Source organism: Pipra filicauda, unplaced genomic scaffold (assembly GCF_003945595.2).
Source record: "Pipra filicauda isolate LSUMZ 115617 unplaced genomic scaffold, ASM394559v2 scaffold193_size2426894_pilon, whole genome shotgun sequence".
Taxonomy (NCBI): domain Eukaryota; kingdom Metazoa; phylum Chordata; class Aves; order Passeriformes; family Pipridae; genus Pipra; species Pipra filicauda.
The window spans coordinates 2,182,417-2,203,097 of record NW_024104302.1 but is presented as its reverse complement, the minus strand read 5'-3'; the positions used below and the strand labels follow the sequence as shown (position 1 = coordinate 2,203,097).

At 51.3% G+C, this 20,681-nt stretch overlaps 2 protein-coding genes across 2 annotated transcripts; both read right to left on the bottom strand.

Moving 5' to 3' along the window:
* Positions 1–1,146: 1,146 nt before the first annotated feature.
* LOC114001273 (keratin, type I cytoskeletal 19-like) lies at positions 1,147–6,042 on the bottom strand. The gene is made up of 8 exons (XM_027746300.2): positions 5,470–6,042; positions 4,481–4,563; positions 4,003–4,159; positions 3,604–3,765; positions 3,037–3,162; positions 2,706–2,932; positions 2,257–2,402; positions 1,147–1,493 (listed from the first exon to the last, which is right to left on the bottom strand). The coding sequence occupies exons 1-8, from the start codon at positions 6,040–6,042 to the stop codon at positions 1,468–1,470; spliced, it is 1,500 nt and encodes a 499-aa protein (XP_027602101.2). The 3' UTR covers positions 1,147–1,467.
* A 6,746-nt stretch (positions 6,043–12,788) lies between these two features.
* LOC114001304 (keratin, type I cytoskeletal 19-like) lies at positions 12,789–16,052 on the bottom strand. Its single transcript, XM_027746358.2, has 7 exons — positions 15,522–16,052; positions 15,085–15,167; positions 14,755–14,911; positions 14,504–14,665; positions 14,104–14,229; positions 13,784–14,010; positions 12,789–12,876 (listed from the first exon to the last, which is right to left on the bottom strand). Exons 1-7 carry the CDS (start codon positions 16,050–16,052, stop codon positions 12,789–12,791), a joined length of 1,374 nt encoding a protein of 457 aa, XP_027602159.1.
* Positions 16,053–20,681: the final 4,629 nt, after the last annotated feature.

The following is a 20,681-nucleotide window of genomic DNA, read 5'->3' as shown; positions in this document are numbered from 1 at the left end:
TCTTCAGGGACTCGATGCCGTGTAAAGTCTGTTTCAGTATCAGGAGAGTACAGAAGCGCCAGCAGCAGAGCCGTGTGCTGTGTGTACAGTCCTGAAGTGGTTTTCTCTTTGTGCCTGTCCTCCTCCTGCCCTGAGCCTGCTGGCCCATAACCTCCAGCCCTTGACAGAAAAGGAGTGACCAGGAGTTTTGCTTTTCCAGGTCATGTCACAGGTGAATCTGAGTCTGTAGCAGCCACATCACAGTCACCCGTCACTGCTTGGCTTTCTGGACCAACACTTTAATCCTCCAAACACCCTCATAATGCTTTTAACTGCAAGTTCTGCAAACCCAGAGTGCTTCAGGGCAGGTCAGTGCCAGGACGCACTGGCTCAGCACCAGCTGCTGGTCAAGGCCCAAGAGTGATCCTTGTCTTACCTGTGAGGTTTGAGTGCCTCTGTGGCTTTTTTCTCCATTCTGTTCTCTGTTGAGCTGCTCATTTTCAGCTCCCACCCTGCCCTCCCCAGCTCCCCAGACAAGGTGTGTTTCATCTAAAGATGATCTTCCAACCGTTCCTGATGTTCAGGTTGAAACTCTTTGCAATAGAAGGATGACCAGTAAATGACTCAGTCACTGTGGGAAAATAGAGGAGATAAACCTTTTGCCTCCAGTCCTTTTCCCAGTGGGAAGATTTCTATAGAATTAAAGGAATAGGTCCAAACATAAACCATGTCAGGAGAACTTGAATGGAGACCAAGATTTCCTCTTCACCCTAATCACAACCTCCAGGCTGGGTGATGGAGTATGAGAGGGCCCAGCCCAGATGTGTCAGCACTAGACTGGGACTGAGGCAAAATGTCTCCAGATGTTCCACCAGTGACGCTCAGAACTTTTCTAGGACTGTGTTTTAGCCCAGTGCTGTGTGGGAAGGACACAAGTGTCTGCTGACCTGCCTGTCCACGTGGGTCACGCAGGAACAGGCAACATCTGCCTCAGGCTGTGACAGGGAGGAGTGGGACAAGACCTGCCAGGTCAGCGAGGCCGCTCTCTGGCTCCCGCTGGCAAAGCAGCTTTGTTCCCAGTGCAGGATGACCCCGACCAGTTTAGGTGCCCCGTGTGCCCATGGCTCAGCACCTGGTGTTCTAAAGAAACTCAGCCTCAGACGCACGTTCTTGATTGCATCAGGCACAAGCAAAGTTTTATTAGAGACATTTTTCAGCAGCAGGTACATTAGTGATGGCTGATCACTGGCTGACTGCAGCGATAGTCGTGGTGCTGGGCCACACACAGCAACACAGACTGGAAAAGCAAATAGCAAACCAAAGCAGAATGTGGCCCAACGCTCTGCTCATCCCTCTGGCACATTGCTTAGCACGGCTGAGCGGCGCAGACGAGCACGCCCCGTGCTCTCTGCAGACACATGCAGTAAATATTCTCTCTTCACCCATAGCTCTGCTTCAGGCTTCTCTTGGATATTCTTGTTTCTCTGCTTAATCACAAATCCTTCGGCAAGGCACTGGAGAGATCAAAGGAAACATTACTGTGTTTATGGCAAAAATGGATTCTTTCCCACACTGTCATTCCCCACACGTGATCGTTTCACAAGCCAATTCAATTAGAACTTCAGATAAATACTGCCCCTTCTTGGGAAGGTCTGATGGCTCCTGCCAGCCAGGCAGATGGATCTGTTTGTGCTGTAGCACAGGCTGCCCTTCTCCATGCCAGGCAGTGGAAGCTGGAGATGTGGATGAGGGAATGGCATTGGGGTCCATGCTGGAACAATGCTCCTGCTCACTCTCATTTCCTGGACCAACTCTCACCATATTTCATTCTTTCCTTTTCAGTTTGGCTGGAAGCTTCCTCTTGAACTAGGACTAGCAGTTATCTGCCAGTATTCCTATGATTCCTGCTTTTTCTACCTCCACCTTGATCTCTGAGCACTCTGCTTTCTCCTGCTCTTTCCTCTGCCCCCATCTCATGTCAGTCTTTTCTCCATGTTGTCCATGGCTTGCCTGCCTGCTGACTCTGTCCCTCTCCCTTTTATCCCTCTTCCCCTCCTCCCTTTGGCAGTTCTCCTGTGTCTCAGCAGAGTCCCAGCTCCCAAAAGCTCTCCTCTCAGCCACTCCTCTGTGGCTCCCATCCTGTATTTCCCAGGGGCCCCACAATAAAACTTTCAAGTACATCTGTAAGCTGCCTGGGAAAGATCTTTCTTCCTGCCCATCCGTGTTGCATTAGAGCAGAGGAAACCGTGGAAACCCTCAGAGTGGGGCAGTTCTTACCCTGGATCTCCGCAGCTGCACAGGATGGGATCTGGGCAGACGAAGTGTAAGTGTGGCTTGTCCTAATGATGCCTCCTCCTCCTATCCCACTGCTTCTTGCAACTCCTCCTCCTAGACCCGAAGACTGACCAATTCCTCCTTGCTGACTGAGGGGACAGAAAATAACATTTTAGTGAGGGAAAGGACAGACAAACTAGAGCTATAGATTTTCAGTGTCCCGGCTGCTCTCAGTCAGGTTCCCTTTTTGGCAGAAAATGGGCTGAAGGTTTCAGTGACCACTTTCCTTGTGGCAGCAGCTGGCACAGGGCAGGGCAGCAGGTCCCCACCATTGGCACCAGGCAGCCCGAGTAGGTCAGTAAGGGAGAAGGACCTTCCCTTTGCTGTTACACCGAAATAACCAGGACACAGGTGTTCCACTGTACTTTTTGGTGAGTCTCAAGCCCACTTACATAAGGTCCTGCTGGCCGCCCTCCAGCAGGCAGCGGTACGTGTGGATCTCCTGCTCCAGGCGGCACTTGACGTCCAGCAGGATCTTGTACTCCTGGTTCTGGCACTCCATCTCTGCCCGCAGGTCAGCCAGCTGCTGCTCCACGCAGGTGATCTGGCTCTGCAGCTCAGCGAGGTGGTTGTTGTAGCGACACTCTGTCTCCGCCAGCGAGGACTCCAGGTTGTCCCTCTGAGGGGTGACAAGGGGCACAATACAAATACAGGCAGGAGAAACGCCGCGTTTCGCTGCAAATTCTGTGAGGTGGCTGAGGTTTGCACCAGCTCGTCACCCACCTGGCTGAGCTGAGCTTGGAGATCGATTTCCAGGGCTTGCAATTGGCGTCTCAGTTCGGTCACCTGGTTGTTGCACGTCTCCACCTCCTGACCGCTTGTAATAACCTCCCGATTCACCTCCTCAATCTGAAATCACCAATCCAGGGTAAAGAGGGAATTCAGGGAAGGTGCATTGTAAGTCAGATTAAGTATTAAGGAAAGAGCAGAGAAGTTGGCAAAAACTTGAAATGAGAAAGGTTCGGGTGAAAACTCTCATCCTAATGGAGTGTAAACCCTGCTGGTCATTCCTCTTGGTCTTCTAACAGTGCTGCTTCCAGTTCTTCTCACCACTTACGGCCTTGTAGAGAATTCCTTCCTTAAGTCTCACCAGCATGGAGTGCTTCCCTCACCCCATGACAAGGACACAGGGCAGCAGCATCCCTTCCCTGTGTCCCTTGGTCACTTTGAACCAATTCTAAATGCTATTACAATCTGTTGTGTGGCTTTAATGGTTTAAAGGTTTAAGTCCTGGGGGACCATTGCCTGAGTGTTAGCTGGGGAAGGTCAGAGGTGTGGGAATTTACTCACCTTGCACTCATACCAATCCTCAACTTCTTTGCGGTTGCGTTCAATCAGTGTCTCATACTGGCACCTCATCTCCTCCAGGATCTTCCTGAGGTCTGGGCCGGGGCAGGCATTGACCTCCACGCTCACATCTCCAGTCGATTGCTTCCTCAGACAGCACATTTCCTGCAAACACCATCCAGATCAGGTCAGTTTTTAAAAAGGAGGAAAGAACTGAGGCAGCCAAGCTGCCCTGCAGGGAGGAGCAGAGCCTGGCAAAGCCCCTCTCTGCTGGACCCTCACAGCTCCGGGGTCACACCATGGTCTCCATCAACCACTTGCCCCCCAGAGCAGCATCCTGGGGCGAGGGAGGATGGATCCCGCAGGAGTGAAAGGTTTTCAGAGGAGAGGGGCAGGACCTACCTCCTCGTGGTTCTTCTTCAGGCAGCAGAGCTCCTCCCGCAGCGACTCCAGCTGTGCCTCCAGGTCGGACCTGCAGAGCGTCAGCTGGTCCAGGACCTGGCGCAGCCCGTTGATATCGGCCTCCACGCTCTGGCGCAGGGCCAGCTCCGTCTCGTACCTGCCAAGAGACAAAGAGCAGTCAGTGTCTGACACCACCACGAGCGTTTCTGAGCTCCGACAGGAAAAACAAAACCTTCCCCTTTAAAGACACCACGTGCTGGAACAGCTGAACTCTCGCTGCAGATCCCTCTGCTTCCTGGAGAACTCTAATCTCCACTCAAACCCAGCTCGGCATCCCAGACTTTCCCTCCTGGAACTGCCCTTATTAGGGCAGCTCTAGAGGCTTCTCTGTGTAGCCTCCAGGCTGTCGTGGGTCACAGCAGAGCTGCCCAGAGCTCCGGGGGCGGGGACAGAGGAGGGGGCAGCCCGCGGTACTCACTTCACTCGGAAGTCGTCAGCTGTCATCCTGCTGTTATCGATGTTCAGAATGATCTTGTTGTTGTCTATGGTTGCACAGACAATCTGGAAAAAGAACATTCACTCCTGAAATCTCTGCTCCCATTGCCCAGTGCCACCAGACCCTGTTCTCCCTTTCCTTTTTTGACGTCCTGGGTAGCAGGGATGGGGAGCTGAGGGGTGCAGCACTCACAGGGGTGTTCAGTGAAGTGTAGTGAAGGCATTAAATGATAAAATTCATGGTTCAGGTACAAGCAGTCTGGGAGGTGTAATTAGTGTCCAGCACCTGCCACAATCCACCTCAACCTTTTAAATCTAAATCTTATTTTCACAGATAAGAGATTTAAAGATTTTGTTTGAAGACTTAATGACAAGCTGGTTTCATTCTGTCCCTTTCCCAGATTCTTTTCACTTTATTCTTCTTTATGCATTGACATCCTAAATTTTTGCCAAACACACTTTGTAAACATTTTGAATTTCAAATTGCTCATTTCAAATGTGTTATGGCAATGCTGTCTTTCTTCTTACCTTTAATTAGACATCCTGTATTCCCCAATTGCTTATGAGAGAGTAAACTAATAGAGGAAATAAAGTTTAACTGGAATTCTGCAAGACTGACGGCAATAATATAAATTCAGGCAAATTATTGCAACCCATTATTTATTTATCTTTTAGTTCTTTTCTTGCCACATGTCTATTTAAACACCTTGGCACTAACAGAATTCAGAAGGATCACTGAGCCCATCCAGATGCATTCCATGAAGTAACATTTCCCCCTTTAGTATATCTGACGAATAAAAGCAACAGAAACCCTCCAGATTTCACCTCTGAGCTCTGGGGCTTTCCACAGGCAGATGTTATAATGGATGTTTGCAAAGAGCATTTTACAACATTGATTTGTTACTCCTGGTAATGTGGGCAGCACCGGGGGAGAGGCTTTCAAGGGAGAAAGCAGCTGAGAAGGGATGTTACCTGGTTCTGAAGATCTTCGATTTCTTTGTAGTAGCAGCTGTAGTCCCGTGGCTCACAAAAAGGGCCCTGCTTGGCATACCACTCCCTGATCCTGCACTCCAGGTCAGCATTCTCCTGTTCCAGGCACCTCACCTTGTCCAGGTAAGAAGCCAGGCGGTCGTTTAGGTTCTGCATGGTGACCTTTTCGTCACCAGAAAGAAGAATGCCATCACCAGCAAAACCACCTCCACCGAGCCCCATTCCCATGCCCCCTGCCATGCCACCGCCGAAGCGAGCGCTGCCACCGCTGAATCCCATGCCCGGGCATCCTCCGAGGACAGCGGCTCCTAAGCCGCCTCCGTAGTTCCCACCGACCAGGCTGCCGGTGCTCAGGCCCCCTCCGTAGTTCACGCCACCGCAGTAGCTTCTCCCGGAGAACCCTCGGCTCCCGCCTATCCCGCAGGCCGTGTATCTTCCAGAGGAGACCGAGGAGATCCGCGCTCCGCCACCACCACCACCGCCACCAACCACGCAGCTGCCCCCGCTGGTCCTGCCCCTGAGAGAGCCAGTTGTCTGCTTAATACTACAGCTCATGGCGAGGCCCAGCTGCAGCGCCAACCCACAGCCCAAAGCGAGATGCAGAGCGTGATACTGAGTCCGACTGCAGGCTGGCGCTGCCGCAGGTCTGCATTTATACCTTCCAAAGGGGGTGTCACCTGTGGGGTGTTTCTTCTTCCCACGGGGCTGGCTAGTCTGGCTGTTTATGCCAAGAATAAATAGCCCATAGGCAGTTTCCCTCTAGAAATCCCAGTTCACAGGGAAGATACTTTACATGTCAGCAGCTTATTCCAAAAAGTAAAATAGTGTTTTGTGAGTCATCAGCTTTTTGTATGATGCAAACTTTGCAACAAGTCGAGAAAAAAGTTGCCCTAGATTATGTACAAAGAAGAAACATTGGTATTTATAACATCAAAGTGTCTTTTATCTTTTATTAATTTGTATTTATTTTATTCTTAGTCCAATAACCATTTTTATATCACATGCTGTGGTAGAGTTCGTGAAACAGAAATGGGAGACTAATAGAATTTCTCATTTCTGAACCATAGTAGTGAACAGACCAGGGACACTGTGGTGTGGATGTGGGTCACCTGGCACAGCTCTAATACCTGCTTTACAGTGAGATTTCCTAGATCAGTGAGGCAGTTCCCCATGGGTTTAGTTCCCTGTTTATGGCTTAACCTCCCCTGGTCATGGAAACACAAGAAGTGAAGTTGCTCACACTGCGCAGCTCAGGCCGGCTCAGTGTCCCCTGTGTGTGGGTGACACAGGGCTGATGTCACCTGCAGTGTTCGAAGGACCTCGCTGAAGTTATTTTTCAATTACTGTAATTGCTGCCCTTGCTGCACCAATTTGTGGTGATCGTAGATAAAGACAGAGAGGACAGGAAAGGGAGCATCCATGGGCGATGTATCCAGTTCCCTGGGTGGACTCAGATGGGACCCTGCGGGTCTTGGCCGTTACTAAGATTGTGCTGAGCACAGGACAAGGAGGACAAAAGTGTCCTGCATTTCTTACTGAGTTTGTTGGAGCAGTAGCAGGAGTGAGCACAGCCCAAGCAGGCAGGGGCAGCCAGGGGAGCCTTCAGAGAACTGGCTCCAGCAGTGCCAGTGTCCTTCTCCAGCAGACTCTGTAATGAGAGGATATTCTGCTCTCTGGGGGACGACGGCTTCTGTCCCCTACAGGGTGGAATTTCCACGCGACTCTTACTCACAAGCCACCTTTGACTCAAGGATGTTTGGGTATTCACAGGAGCAGTTGTGATAGATCCTCGTTGGCAGTGAGGTGACACTCAGGGAGCCCCAAGAGCAGCGTCATCTCTGGGAGGAAGGGCAGAGAAAACCCACACTGGTACCCTCAGACACCTCATGGACTGGTGGGAAGTTGGTGGCTTCTGCCACCACGGTATGAGAGTGACCCCAAGCATGTTTAGCTGTGATTGTCTTCACACCAGCATGAGTTAAGGCTCTCCACTCTCCGGTGGAGTAATTTATTTCTTTACTTAGATCCAAAATGATAAAAAGCCGCCTACCAAGGCTGGCAGCATCCAGGAATATTCATTATTCATATGGTGCAGGGAAATAACTTGCTTGAGGACTGAGCCGGGTCTGTCGGAGCTCAGATTCCTCACTGAGACTGCAGTGCCTGAAATACAAGTCCATCCTCCCCTAGACACAGCCCCCGTGCTCCCCACAGAGCCCAGACTCGCAGTCAGGAAAATCACGAGCGAAAAGGAGGAGAGGGAGCAAATCTGGCTTTCATCCGTCGTTTTGAGGAATATAATTGAAGACAGGGTGTGGCTGTTGGAGCCAACAGAAATTAATGTAATGCTTGCTTGGAGCTTCGCTTCTGCTGGGGAGGTTTTCAGGAGTTACCCAAGAGCAGACACAGGGCTGGGGGTGCCTTTCTTTCCCTTGCAGACTCTTGGCTTTAGGAGGATGGTGGACATTTCTCTACGGGTGGACATGGAGCACCTCCTCCCCCCTCCTTCAGCAGCTCCCTGACAGGAAGAAGGAACAGGTCTTGCTCCACAAAACAAATCGGTTTGCAGCACTGTACAACCTTTCACTCACGTCCTGGTGAAAAGGTCCACAGGCTCCCAAATCCCATTTCACCAGGGAAGGTTAGACACGACCATACAGTTCTGCCAAAGTACTCATATTTGGGATGCAGTTGCATTCTTTGGAGCTTTTCTGGGCTCCTGCTGGTTTCACTGGGATGTGGGACATGTGTCTGGTACAGCCAGTGCACCCAGAAGCCAGTCCCTGACTAACCTGGCTGTATCTTAAAAACACACTGTGGTGTTGTCCCGCTCCTTGTGACTGTGTTGGGGCTCGAGGCTCAGCACCGAGGCCAGACAGAGGCTGTGTGGGGCTCACTGGCTGTGTGGTTCTGCTTTCTCTAGCTGGGAGCCACTGCCTCATTCCAAAACATCCCTCAGTACCGGCTTCTTCCCCCATTACACTGATTTCTTTACCTCCGCTTTTGTTTTTATTTGTAATCCTGTAGCCTTGGGACACGGCCTTGGGGCAGAAGGCTGGGAAAGGACTGTGCAAGTCTAAGACACAAACGTGTCTTAGAGGATTTTCCTCAGGAGGAAACAAATGGCTTCATGCAGCTGGAAGTGCAGGAATCCACGACAAACCATGGGCCAGGATGATGAGCAGTGGTCACACACAATGTCAGTGCCAACAAGCTGAGTTCTCTGGGCCTGATGGGTGAGAGAGTGAAAGTGGAGGAAGAGGTGATAAGGGTCATTACTGGTGCACAGGGATGGGGGAGGCAGCAGGATGTCACATTCCCACGGGATGCTGGTCCCTGTGCCCAGCCCGGCTCCACACGCTCGCCTGGCTTTGCTTATCAAAGCTGATAATGCTCTCCTGTGTCAACTACAAGAAAGGTGTGTCTGGTTCTACAGAACTTTGCTTTCATAAGCATTGCCTCAGTGATGTTTGTGCAACCACACTGGAATATGATTTTATCTTGTCACTTGTAATTACCATTAATAATTTGCATAATGGCCATTAGGCATCACTTATTAAACACTTCTTTGATGTGATACTGAGCCAGCTCCAGGCCTCATGCTCTCATCTTTCAAATGCAGACCACGACTTTTTCCTGGCTAGTGACTCACTGGTTTGTACCACCATGTTTAGCCAAATCCTGTAAGGCAAGTGAAATAATTACCACAGTGGGTTTGGTAACAGCCCGGGCTTAAATACACCTCTGGGACCGAGGGGGTGACTCTGCTTCAGTTTCTTGCTGACTGTTCACATTTGCAGGCTCTGAGCATCTGCAGTGTGAAGTAGGAGCTCAGCAGGACATGGACACAGCTGGGTTTCTCCCTACTGAAGCTCACAGTCTCCCCTGATTCGCTTTGTGAGGGCTGTTGGTTCCTTCCAGCGCCTGCCAGACACTGGCAGTGCAGCCAGGCCTCCAGACTGTGCACCTCTGGAGGTTATCACAGCAGAGTCCTGGAGAATTCGTTAGGATAGATGGGAATAGTGATGGGTGATGAAACCGCAGCAGTTCCAGTCCCCCATGGAGAGCTGAGCATGGTGCAGGATGGGAGAGAAACCGAGGCTGAGCCACAGGGTCAGGCCAGAACCTGACAGCCTGTTGTGTTCAGGTGCTTCCTGCACTCAGACACCGTCAGGGGTGAGACAGAGCTGGGCAGGCAAAGGGGCAGAGCAGCCAGAGCCTCCCCACAGTGTCTTTTAGCTTTATATCATACTAAAGTCTCTTAATTTCAATGCACTTTAAATTTGTGGCTCATACTGGCAGTTTAGATTATGTTATTCAGTGCACTGAGCTGAGAAATCTGTTGGGTTACGGCAGGAGTTTGCTCATCTCTGTAGTTCTTTACAAATGTTGCACAAGCCAGTAAACAAAAATCTAAACCCCACAGATAGTTACTGTGGGTGTGAGTGAGACTGTACCTGTCTGCCTACTGCATGAAGTACACTTTTGTAGAGAAATTACAGTTTATACATCACAGCAGAACATGGCCTGCCTTTCCAAACACACCATGCCTGTAATCAGGGATAATTGGCTGTGCTGTGCAGTCCGGAACTCGTGGCTGATTTCCAGCATTGGCAATTTGCAAAATTAGTTGTTTTCTTTCTGTTTCTTCACTGATCCCTTAAACCTCTGGTGCATTCACTCCTCGGGGATTTTTCCTGATGGTGGTGTAATTCCCATGTGCTCTCTGTAGCACACAGACACATCTGCTGGAGCAGTCACAGTGCATTTCATCTTCTGCTTACCAGCCCGAGTGCTGATACCACCCCCTCCTCTCCCTGGGCACCCCCCCTTGCTCTCTTTATCCTTGGTTCCTCTCCCAGTCCTGTACCTTCAGCCCAAGTCTCTCTCTGTCTCTGAGATATCTGGTGGTTCTTGCTTTACAAGATTTACAAGAGACAGATTGAGCTGCCATGAGCTGCACGACCCGAGAGCTGTGTGAGGACACCGCAGACGTTTGCCTGCAGTCCCTGTCCCGGGTCACTCTTGTCCTGTTGTCTCTTGTACTGTGCCCTCTGCATTTCATATATCTTCCCTTCCCTGCCTCCTCCAGGGCAGCCTCCACAGCCTCCATCATTTCCCAGGGCTGCCCAGGCTGTGAGTCCCGGGCAGGGAGGGCAGCGTGTGGTGACCTCAGAGGTGCTGTGTCAGCACCGAGGGGGGTTAGATCGCCCCCAAATGCGCAGTGTAATTAGTGCTGCGGGAGGGGGGATGCAGAACCGAGCAGCGAAAGTAGCACAGAGCTTGGCCAGGAGCTCGTTAGAGCAATTACCCCACAGGGCTAACGAGTGTCCTGGACAGAGCTCAGGGAGAGGCCGTTCCAGAACCGTCTGAGCTGTTTCTCTCTTTAGAAATGGGCACTAATTTGGACTCATTGTGTCCCCCAAGGCCGCCTTGTTAGGATCCTCCATTTCAGGCTTCTGTCTAAGGTTAGTCATCAAACCCCATCCAATATTTCATGAGAGAAAAGGGCTTTTAGAGCCTCATGAGGGGTGAGGGCTGTGACACCACTCCCAGCCCTACTGACCCATCTCTCAGACACTGCCAGTGAGGAGGGACAGGCTGCATCCTGAGCCTTGGCTTGCACACGCAGCAAAATGCAGTCGTGTTCCTGGATGTGTTTGTCATTCCTTTCACTGGGGTAATAAAACACCAGCAGCTTTTTTTTTTCCTGGCTGTTTATTGTGTCTCACTTTTAAAAAAATTCTCTCCCACGTATTAATTTGTCTCACCCTTTTATCTTCCCACATGTTGCCAGCTGGTTCTTCCTGTTTGCCTTTTTTACAAACCCATTTAGAGGTTCTTTGTTTAGTGTTTTCTCTGGGAATTGTTTGCCTCCACCAGAAGGGCGTGGACAGTCCAGCAGAGCCTGGCTTTCAAAATTCCTGCTTTTCAAAATTCCTGCTCCAATTATTTGGGAAAACTTGTTGTTCTTGATTTTATCCTGCTAGTGCACATCCATAATAAGTCATAGGTGTTGTGTGCTACATTATATTATGTGATATTATATTATATTTTATTATATTAGCACACACCTACTTTAATGAGGACTCCTTTTTCTCTCAGAGGTCTCTCAGTAGAAGACAGACAGACAGCCCGAAAGTCCCTCCCTGCCCTCTGCCCAGCCTCCCTGCATGTTTCTTTCCACATCACCTTCTACCTCATGTCTTAGCAAATGCCTCCTCCTCTGGTAGCAAACATCCCTTTCCACAGCACAGGCTGGTCCCTCTCCTCCACCCTCCATCCCCTCCTCAGCCTCTGAGTTCAGCAGGAGCACTGATGGGGACACAGTTTGTTTTCCTCTTTCCCTGCAGTGACGGGTGTGTGGATGGAGAGCGAGGGTGGATTCCAGCCAAAGCTGTGCCTCGAATATCAGTGTCTGCATAACTATTTTTTTTGAATACTTGTATATTAATTTACTTGTAGAAATTATTTCCCAGGTTTGAGGCTGTGTCAGTAGGAGCAAAGTTTTATTGGAGACAAGCCTTGGTTGCTGTCAGACAACCAGCACAGCCCTGGGGAGCCCGAGTGAGGGGCAGTGCTGGGATCAGAGCAGCTCCCATGGAGTCCCTCTGGCTGCTGCTGGAGCACAACTGAGAACACCCGGGTTATTCTTGCCTTGTTCTTCCAAATGGCTTGTTCTTCACAGCTCCTCGGGGATGTGCAGTGGGGCTGAGGGGCTCTCTGGTCTGCAGTGACCTGAGGGAGAGCAGGAAGCATCACTTTTTCAGGGGGTTCTGAATATGTGCCTTTCTCTTCCACACCCTTGCTCTTGTACTGACCTTCCTCTTCCCTCTTCTCCCCAGCTCTGCTTGATTTTATACCTTCTCAAAGAGCTGTGACTGACTGATTCCCCTTCCAGTTCCTCATTCCCATGTTGTGCTGGAAGTCTTATTTAACCACACCTTTACTGCTGGGCACTCCCCAGTGTCAAACCTAATTTCTACAGAGGTGTACAAATGTCCCACAGCTGCATCCCTTGCCACTGCTTCCCACCATTCCTTACCACTGCTTCCCACCATAGACCAGTTAATCCCAGTGCTCCACCACCAACGGGCACAGCTGCCATCCCGCCTGGCAGGCTCCGACCCAGCCTCTTTCCAGGGAAAAGACACCACCTCCAACCCCTCTTCACCCAGAAAAGCCTGGAAGCCTCTCATCCTCCTCTTCCCCAGGTTCCCAGCACTGAAAGGACAGCTCATGGTCCCACTCCCCAGCTCCTGGAGGACCCCTCACCTGGCAGACCCTCTCCCGTGCCAGGCTCAGGGCAGGCAGGGCTGGCACAGAGTGGCTTTCAGCCCCCCACTCCTCCCAGCTGATGTGGCAGCGACTCCTCTTCCTGCTGGCCCTCTGTGGAAAGGAGACAGCTCTGGAGACCCAGGCCCTTGGCATTCCCACCCTGGAGATCTCCCCCTGACCTGTGCACTGGCTGTAGCTCTGTCTCTTCAGTCAGTGCTGCCATTTCCCCTCCGAACCCTGAGGGCCATCGGCCACCATTCTCCCGCTCCCTCCCGCCTGCCTCTTGGCTGCTGTTGCTTTTCCATCCCAGGATTACCCCAGGCTCCAAGACAAACACTAACAGTGTCCCTTCATCCACTGCAACTGCCATTTTGGAACAAAAACTGATTTGTCATATAATTTAGGACTGGAGAGTCCTCAGGGCTCTACCATTCCAGTGCCTCCTTTTCCAAACAAATGGAGCAGGTGGGTGCCCAGGCTGGTGTTGTGTGTGTGCAGCCATGTCTGGGATTAACAGCCTGGCTGTTTAAAAACCTCAGTCAATGGGAGGCAGGGCAGAGACAGCTGCTTTGCATACAAATTAAATTCCCAAAACTTTAATTAAAATTGTTGTGTGAAGCTGAAAATGTTTAGATAATTTATTGTTTCGGTTAATTTAGCTGCCAGTCCCTAACCCTGCCTCATTCTGGCAAAGCCAATATAACTCAGTTAATGTGACAGTGTTTGTCAGAGACCTTGCCCAGCTGCCAGCAAAGCTGCCCTTAAAGAGCTGCTGCACCGTGCCAGGGGCTGGGACAGCTCTGGGGGCTCTCCTGGCCCCCCTCCCTGGCCCCAGAATGGTCTCTGACATGCACCCTGGACATTTATCAGAGCCAAATCCTCAGGTGCCTCACAGTTTGCTAATAGGCCCTGTCTGGCAACAGGTCAGCACTGGTTCCTCACCACAGTGTTGCTTTTACCACTGGTATCAGGAAGGCAAAGCACAGGGATTTTGGGGTGCCCGGCTCTGTCTGCGTACATGATGTCGTGCTGGCCGCCCTCCAGCAGGCAGTGGTAGGTCTGGATCTCCTGCTCCAAGCGGCACTTGACGTCCAGGAGGGTCTTGTATTCCTGGTTCTGGCACTCCATTTCCGCTCGGATCTCAGCCAGCCGCTGCTCCACGCAGGAGATCTGGGTCTGCAGCTCAGCCAGGTATTTGTTGTAGCGACACTCGGTCTCCGTCAGAGAGGATTCCAGGTTTTCTTTCTGAGAGTGGAACAAGCACACAGGTACCTGGGTTTGCTGCGGGCACGACCCTGGTCACGGGAGCTGCAGGTGTGAGTGGTGTGGCATCCCTACCATGGTGAGCTGGGCTTGCACGTTGATTTCCAGGGCCTGCAGCTGCCGCCTCAGCTCAGTGACCTGCTTGTTGCTTGACTCGATCTCCTGGCTGCTTGTGACGACCTCCAGATTCACCTCTTCCATCTGCAAGGTCAGAAAAGAGCAGCCCTTTCCTCACGTCCCCACATCATCTCACATCCCGCAGTGCCCTGAACAGGCTGACCCCCCCCCATTTACTCTCCTGTGGCCCTGTGACACCATGTGGGGGCCCCTCTGCCACAGACAGAGCACAGAAATCGGGCAGCACAGTTAGATCTGAGCACTCCTGTGACCCAGCTGCTGGTGTTAGGACATCTAATCCCTCACTTTTGCTGTCCCAGGGGGCAGTGCCGGGCCCAGCTCTGCGCGGGTGTGGTACCTTGCAGGCATACCACTGCTCCGTCTCCTTGCGGTTGCGCTCCATCAGCGTCTCGTACTGGCACCGCAGATCCTCCAGGATCTTCCTCAGGTCTGGGCCAGGGCAGGCATTGACCTCCACGCTCACATCCCCGGTCGCCTGCTTCCTCAGACAGCTCATTTCCTGCAGGGAACACGAGCACCATATCAGTAATATCAACCCCGGGGGGGGCTTTCCTTCTTCTCTATTCCCTGGGTGAGGGGTGATCCGACCTCCTCGTGGTTGGTCTTGAGGCAGCACATCTCCTCCGTGAGAGCCTCGCACTGCAGCTGCAGGTCGGTCTTGCAGCTGGCCAGCTGGTCCAGGACGGGCCGCAGGTTGCAGATGTCGGCATCCACGTTCTGCCGGAGACCACACTCGGTCTCGTACCTTAAACCACGGGCAGCAAAGGGGGGTCAGCAGGGCAGCAGGGCAAAGCAAGCCTTTCACTTGAGTTTGGGGGAAAAAATCTGCTTTTGACCGTGCGGCCTGACAGGCAGAGGGTTGGGATTTCCCCGTCACCGCCCCTCACCTGCCCTTCCCCAGCACGGGTCTGTACTCACTTCACTCTGAAGTCATCAGCAGTCATCCTGTTGTTATCGATGTTCAGAAGGATTTTGTTAGTCTCCATGGCTGCACACAGGATCTGGAAAAGCCAATGTAGGAAAGGGATTAGGGCTTGCGGCTTCCTCTGGCTCCAGAAGACCCTGGAGGAAACACCTACCCGGGGTATTTTATAATGATTCCATGTACTGGGATTATTGATCAGTTAGGTGGGATCACAGCAGGGAAACCCTCGTGCCAGTTGGGTGGAGCTGGCTGTGCTGAAGTGTCAGTTCTCAGTAAATGCAGAATCCCCCTCCCTTGGACCATCATTCCATATAAACCATCACTGCACCTGCCCCTCCAGAGCCATTTCCTCTGCCCTCTGACAGGGCTCTGCACTTGGGAAAGCAAAGCCCAAGGAAATATTAAACTTTCTTGACGAACAAGGATTTACCTGGTTCTGAAGGTCTTCAATTTCCTTGTGGTAGCAGCTGTAGTCCCGTGGCTCGCAGCTGGGCCCCACCTTGGCGTACCACTCCCTGATCTTGCACTCCAGGTCGGCGTTGTCCCCCTCCAGGAGCCGCACCTTGTCCAGGTACGAGGCCAGGCGGTCGTTGAGGTTCTGCATCGTGGCCTTCTCGTTGTTGGCGAACAGGATCCCATCCCCGCAGCCAGCGCCGGCCCTGGGGAAGCCCCCACCCCCTCGAGTGCAGATGCCTCCACCGCTGAAGCCCAGGGCAGAACAAGCCCTCTGGGTGGCTCCGAAGCTCCCGCCGGCCGCGCTGCCGGCGCTCAGCTGCTTCCCGAGAAATCCCTCGCTCAAACTGCCGCCGGAAAAACTGCCCCCCGCAGCACCCAGGTCGTAGGCAGCGTGTCTCCCCGAGGAGGCGGAGGAGACCCTCCTCCCCGTGCCAGCTGCATTGCTGCCCGTGCTGCCCCTGCCCTGGGCACAGGTGGTGACGACCTGCCTGACAGCACAGCTCATGGTGCAGCCGACGGAGCCCGGGGCAAGTGCTCAGCTCGCTGCAGGATCCAACTGTGATCCCTCTGTCCCCTGGTCCTCTATTTATACCAGTCCCCGTGGATCGTGCCACTGGAGAAGGGCTGTTTATTCTTCCTCCTTGTGACCTGGCTGGGAGGTGTTTTTTTTCAGCCGGAAATAATTCCCCAAAGGCGTTTGTCTCCAGAAATCCCACAACAGAAAGATGCTTTGGTTAACAGAAGCGTGTTTCAAAACTACATCAAAAATGTTACTTCCTGAATCATCAGGTCTGACTTGTGATGACAGCTCAACAACAGTGACACAAAAACCCGACGATACCCGAGAGTGCCCGGGGAGTGAAACACCACGGCAATTATCCACCCCCGGCGTGGGCGAGTCCACCCGGAAAGTGAAAGCTGTGGGAAAGGCATCCTATCTGACCGAGCCTGCTCGACCCCTTTGTCACCAGGAGCGAGAGGGTCCCCTCACTCAGCTGCCCTCAGTCCCTGGGACCAGGGCCAGGAGACCACCCTGGACCGTGCAGCGAGGGTCTGTCCCGTCCTGCGTGGCCCTGGGTTGAGTGAGCCCCTTGAAATGCTCTTGGAGAACACAGAGGAATATTGCACTGGAGTGTACCAGGGATGATTTGTCCTTTCTCTTTCTCCTACCTCCATCAAAACATCCCCTTGCAGAGGGAGATCTGTTTGTTTTGCTGCTTTATAGGGTAGACAAAATAGTCAAATATTTATCCAAAATATAAGAGAAGAGGATGTTTCCTGAACACCAAACATTGCAGTTCACTGTGAATATTCACCACCACACAGGATAAGATTTCTGAAACAGTAACATGCAGAATTTCAGCAGATGCCTGACTCTGTAGAGGTCTGACCCAGTTCTAATCAGCCCCGTGGAAACACTCCAAATACAATCTAGGTGTTACACTTAGAAAAGACAAAAACAACTTTAAAAAAATATACATTAAACCTATTTTTCGGTCCTGGAATGATGAATTGAGGAAGAAGGGAAGTAATTAAAATGTTTTGTCATCTGAATCTTTAATTTTATTAATAACATTAATAAAGCCATGCTAATATTGGCTGGCTCTCACCCACGTGTGGTTCAGCTGTGGGTTTGGCATCCAGGTCACCTGGACACGTGGCATAAAGGATGTGTTAGCTGCAGCCTGGCTCACAAATATTGCTTCTGCCATTTGGGTGAGTTCATTAGGCTCGATTTTATCTTGCCACTGCAAACCCAGCGCTCCTGCACCACTGGGGTGGTTCTGTGGGTGCCCGTCCTTCGTTAACGCCGTCATTAGGAAGCGAAGCCGGTGCCAGGGTGCCCTGACACACACAGGGGTGGCCAGGCCCTGCCTGGAGCTGGAGTCGGGATCAGCTGCAGCCTGGCCACAATCGGTCTGTTTTCCATCCAAGAATTATAAAACTAGAGCTGAGTAAACATTTAATTTCATTTAATCCATAATTATATGGTCCTTCATTTTTCAAGGCCGGGTTGGACAGGGCTTGTAGCAGCCTGGTCTAGTGGAAGGTGTCCCTGCCCGTGGCAGGGGGTCGAATGAGATGAGCTTTAAGGTCTCTCCCCACTCAAACCATCCTGTGATTACATGATTTTATGTTTTTTTTAAAAGAGGAGAAAAAAAACACATAATGAGTGGAGAGTTTTGGGTTTTTTTCAATTACTGGAAACTAAGCAGAGATGTCCACGTTTCTTCCTTACTTTTGGAACTTCAGACCTTACCAAAGGTGATTAGAATTTCTACAGCTTTTGTAAAGGAGAACAGTAACTTCAGTCTTGATTTTTCCGGATTTGTGTGTCCTTCACAGCAGCTTTTTTTCCTTTCCAAAATGCGAAATTTTTATTAAAACCAGCTCTTGGGTTTACACCAGAGCACACCTCGGGCCCTGCCAGCAGTCACAGCCCTCATATCATTAAAGAGATTTTCACTTTGTGACAAGGAGACCTGCTAATGACGGCATCTCCCTGCCTAATGGAAGGCTCCTTCCAGAATTAACTTTTATTGACTTCCCGACTGGAGTCTGCAGATGGAAATTTGCTGCCCACAGCCTCGGAGCCAGCCCAGGGCGCTGCTCTGATGCACCGTCCTCGTCCTCGGCTGACTCGGGAGCCCCTCGCAGGCAGCGCTGTGCCCCGGGGGAGGCAGAGGAAGGAGCCAGGCACGAGGAGCTGCCACAGGCACTTCGGGAGCAGCAGCACCGGCCTGACCAGGAAAAATGACTGCTTCAAGTAACAAATGAGCAGAAGAGCCTCCCCCAGGCGAAGGTGCTGCTCCCACGTAATGAGCTTTGTGAAAAATAGAGAGAAAAGGGATTATAGTTCAGCTCTCTGTCGGCGTCCTGGGCTGTGTGACGGGGGCAGGGGATGGGCACGCTGGCGTTATTCCCAAGGGTGCTCCACGGCACAGAATTACCAGATTCAACAGGGCAATGGAAATGAGAAAGATTAGATTTCCCTGGAGGGAAATCCTTTGGATATTTTAAGGTTTCAGACTGTTTCTTAAGCTAATGCAGATGAAGTATAATGTGCCCCCAAGAAGGAGATCCAGCATTTCACGTTATTACAAACAATCTCTGAGTCACCAGCTGTTTTCATGTCCAAGAGAGCTTCCCCGGGGACTCATTGACTCAGACACAGCACCAAACCCCAAGTCCCTGCTGGTGCACAGACACAGGGAATGCCAGGAGCAGGGCTGGAGCCAGGAACTGCCCAGCCCAGCCCCCGCCAGCTGGGGCGTCTCTCACGGCTCCAGCCCGGGCAGGGAGAGCTCTCTGCCCACTGTCAGCTGAATTTCCGTGTGTCACTATGGAAAATCCATACAAAGTATTTACAAAGTATTTGCTTATCTGGCTGGTGATGTACCTGTCACACCACTTTCTGCCAGCTGCCATTGGCTGTATCTCCACCCCTCTGAGGACACCGGCTGCTCCGGGGTCTGATCCCGGCTTTGCAAGTCACTCCAGGCAATTCACTCAGCTCCTCCCAGTCTCAATTTCATGCTTTGTAGAATGGAAACCATAATAACAGTCATCCCCCTCCTCGAGGGCATTTTAAAAATAACTCTCTAAGAAGAACAAGGGGCTTCAAAAATTAGAAAGACAATTCTTGTGTAAGTATTATATATTGTCAGTGTTCTTGCTGTTTTATATTAAGTTTGACACAGGCACATCTCATAGATTTCTCTCTGTGTCTCAGTCATGAAATACCTTTCAAGGACATTCTTGATTTTCCCTTTTTTCATTTTGTTGTCCGTTAAAGTTTCACCATCATTTGCTGAGGACTTGCTTCTGTAACTCCTGGTTGACTCCTAATGAGGCTTTTCTTCTTGTGCTTGGAGCTTCCAGAAAATCTGAGCAATGCTCTCCAAAACCAGTATTTGTCCTTCTCTTGGAGTCACAATTTGTCCATGTTTCACGGACACAAACTGTGTATCAAGGAGTAGTAACAGGCAATAAATTGCCCAATAGTCCTGTGGTATTTTCCTTCTTCGGAGCACTACAGGGATCACTTGTACTGAGCTTGGACTTCGCTCTCGCCTGTGATAACAGTGTTACCCTGAGCTGTATGCAGAATTAAGGCCTTTTTCATTGATGCAAATATATGTTGATGAATAAGGAAAACCCCAGGAGAACTGAATCCACTGATTACAAATCTGGGCTCTCCATCAGCTCTCCCAGCTGTTCCCCCAGCTCTCCTCAGGATTTCACCTCAGGCAGTTCCTGCTGATAGATGTAAATATCTCAGCACAGGGTGACAATCAGAGATAACCAAATGTGCTGTTGGATCAGTCTCTCCCTTGTGTCCTCTTGGCTGCAGAAGGAGCCATCCCTCCCTGTGCTGCCTGTGAAGGCAGGTACTCCTGGACTGACATCTTCTTTTAGCCTCCTACTTGTATTTCATCAGTTAGATTTGTGGTTTGCAGAAAGCCTTTCTGTATTCATACACTTGGGGCAGTCTGCAGATGGCTCGAGAGTTAAAAAGCTGCCATTTAAAACTGAAATAACTCTGTTCTGATGGAAAAAAAGCACAGCACATTAGCAGTGTTCTCAGGATTTCCGCCTGCAGCCTTGCCCACTGCCGCAGACCCCGAGACAGCTGGAGGCTCAGGTACATTTTGCTTGATCTGGTTTTGATTTTTGACATAGCTCTGGCTCAGTCAGCCTGGGAGACTTCCTATTTCTCCAAGGAAGGTCTGTTATTCCAGAGAGGGAGAAGCATGACACAGTCCATGAACTCTGTGCTCTGCTCGTTTCCTGCCCTCTCTGTAATTGCTGAACGATGATACAGAACGATAACATCTCACACTCCCTTTTTCTGGAAAGACCTGGCAGGCTCCCCACTTCTTCGATCTCCTCTGCCTGTCCTGTCATGCCCAGTGTGACATCACCAGCTCTTTCCCAACCTGCTGGGGCCGGGGAGTGCGTGGTGAGTGCTCAGTGGGACCTCAGTGCTGCGGGGAGGCTGAGGGACAACGAATCACTGCTCATCACCCAAGGGATGAGTGAGCTGAGCCTCAGCCACAGGAGCCTCTTGTGCGTTGTGGAAGCTGATTTACTGCAGACTGGTCCCTTTCCCTTTGGTCTGAGCCCCAGATGT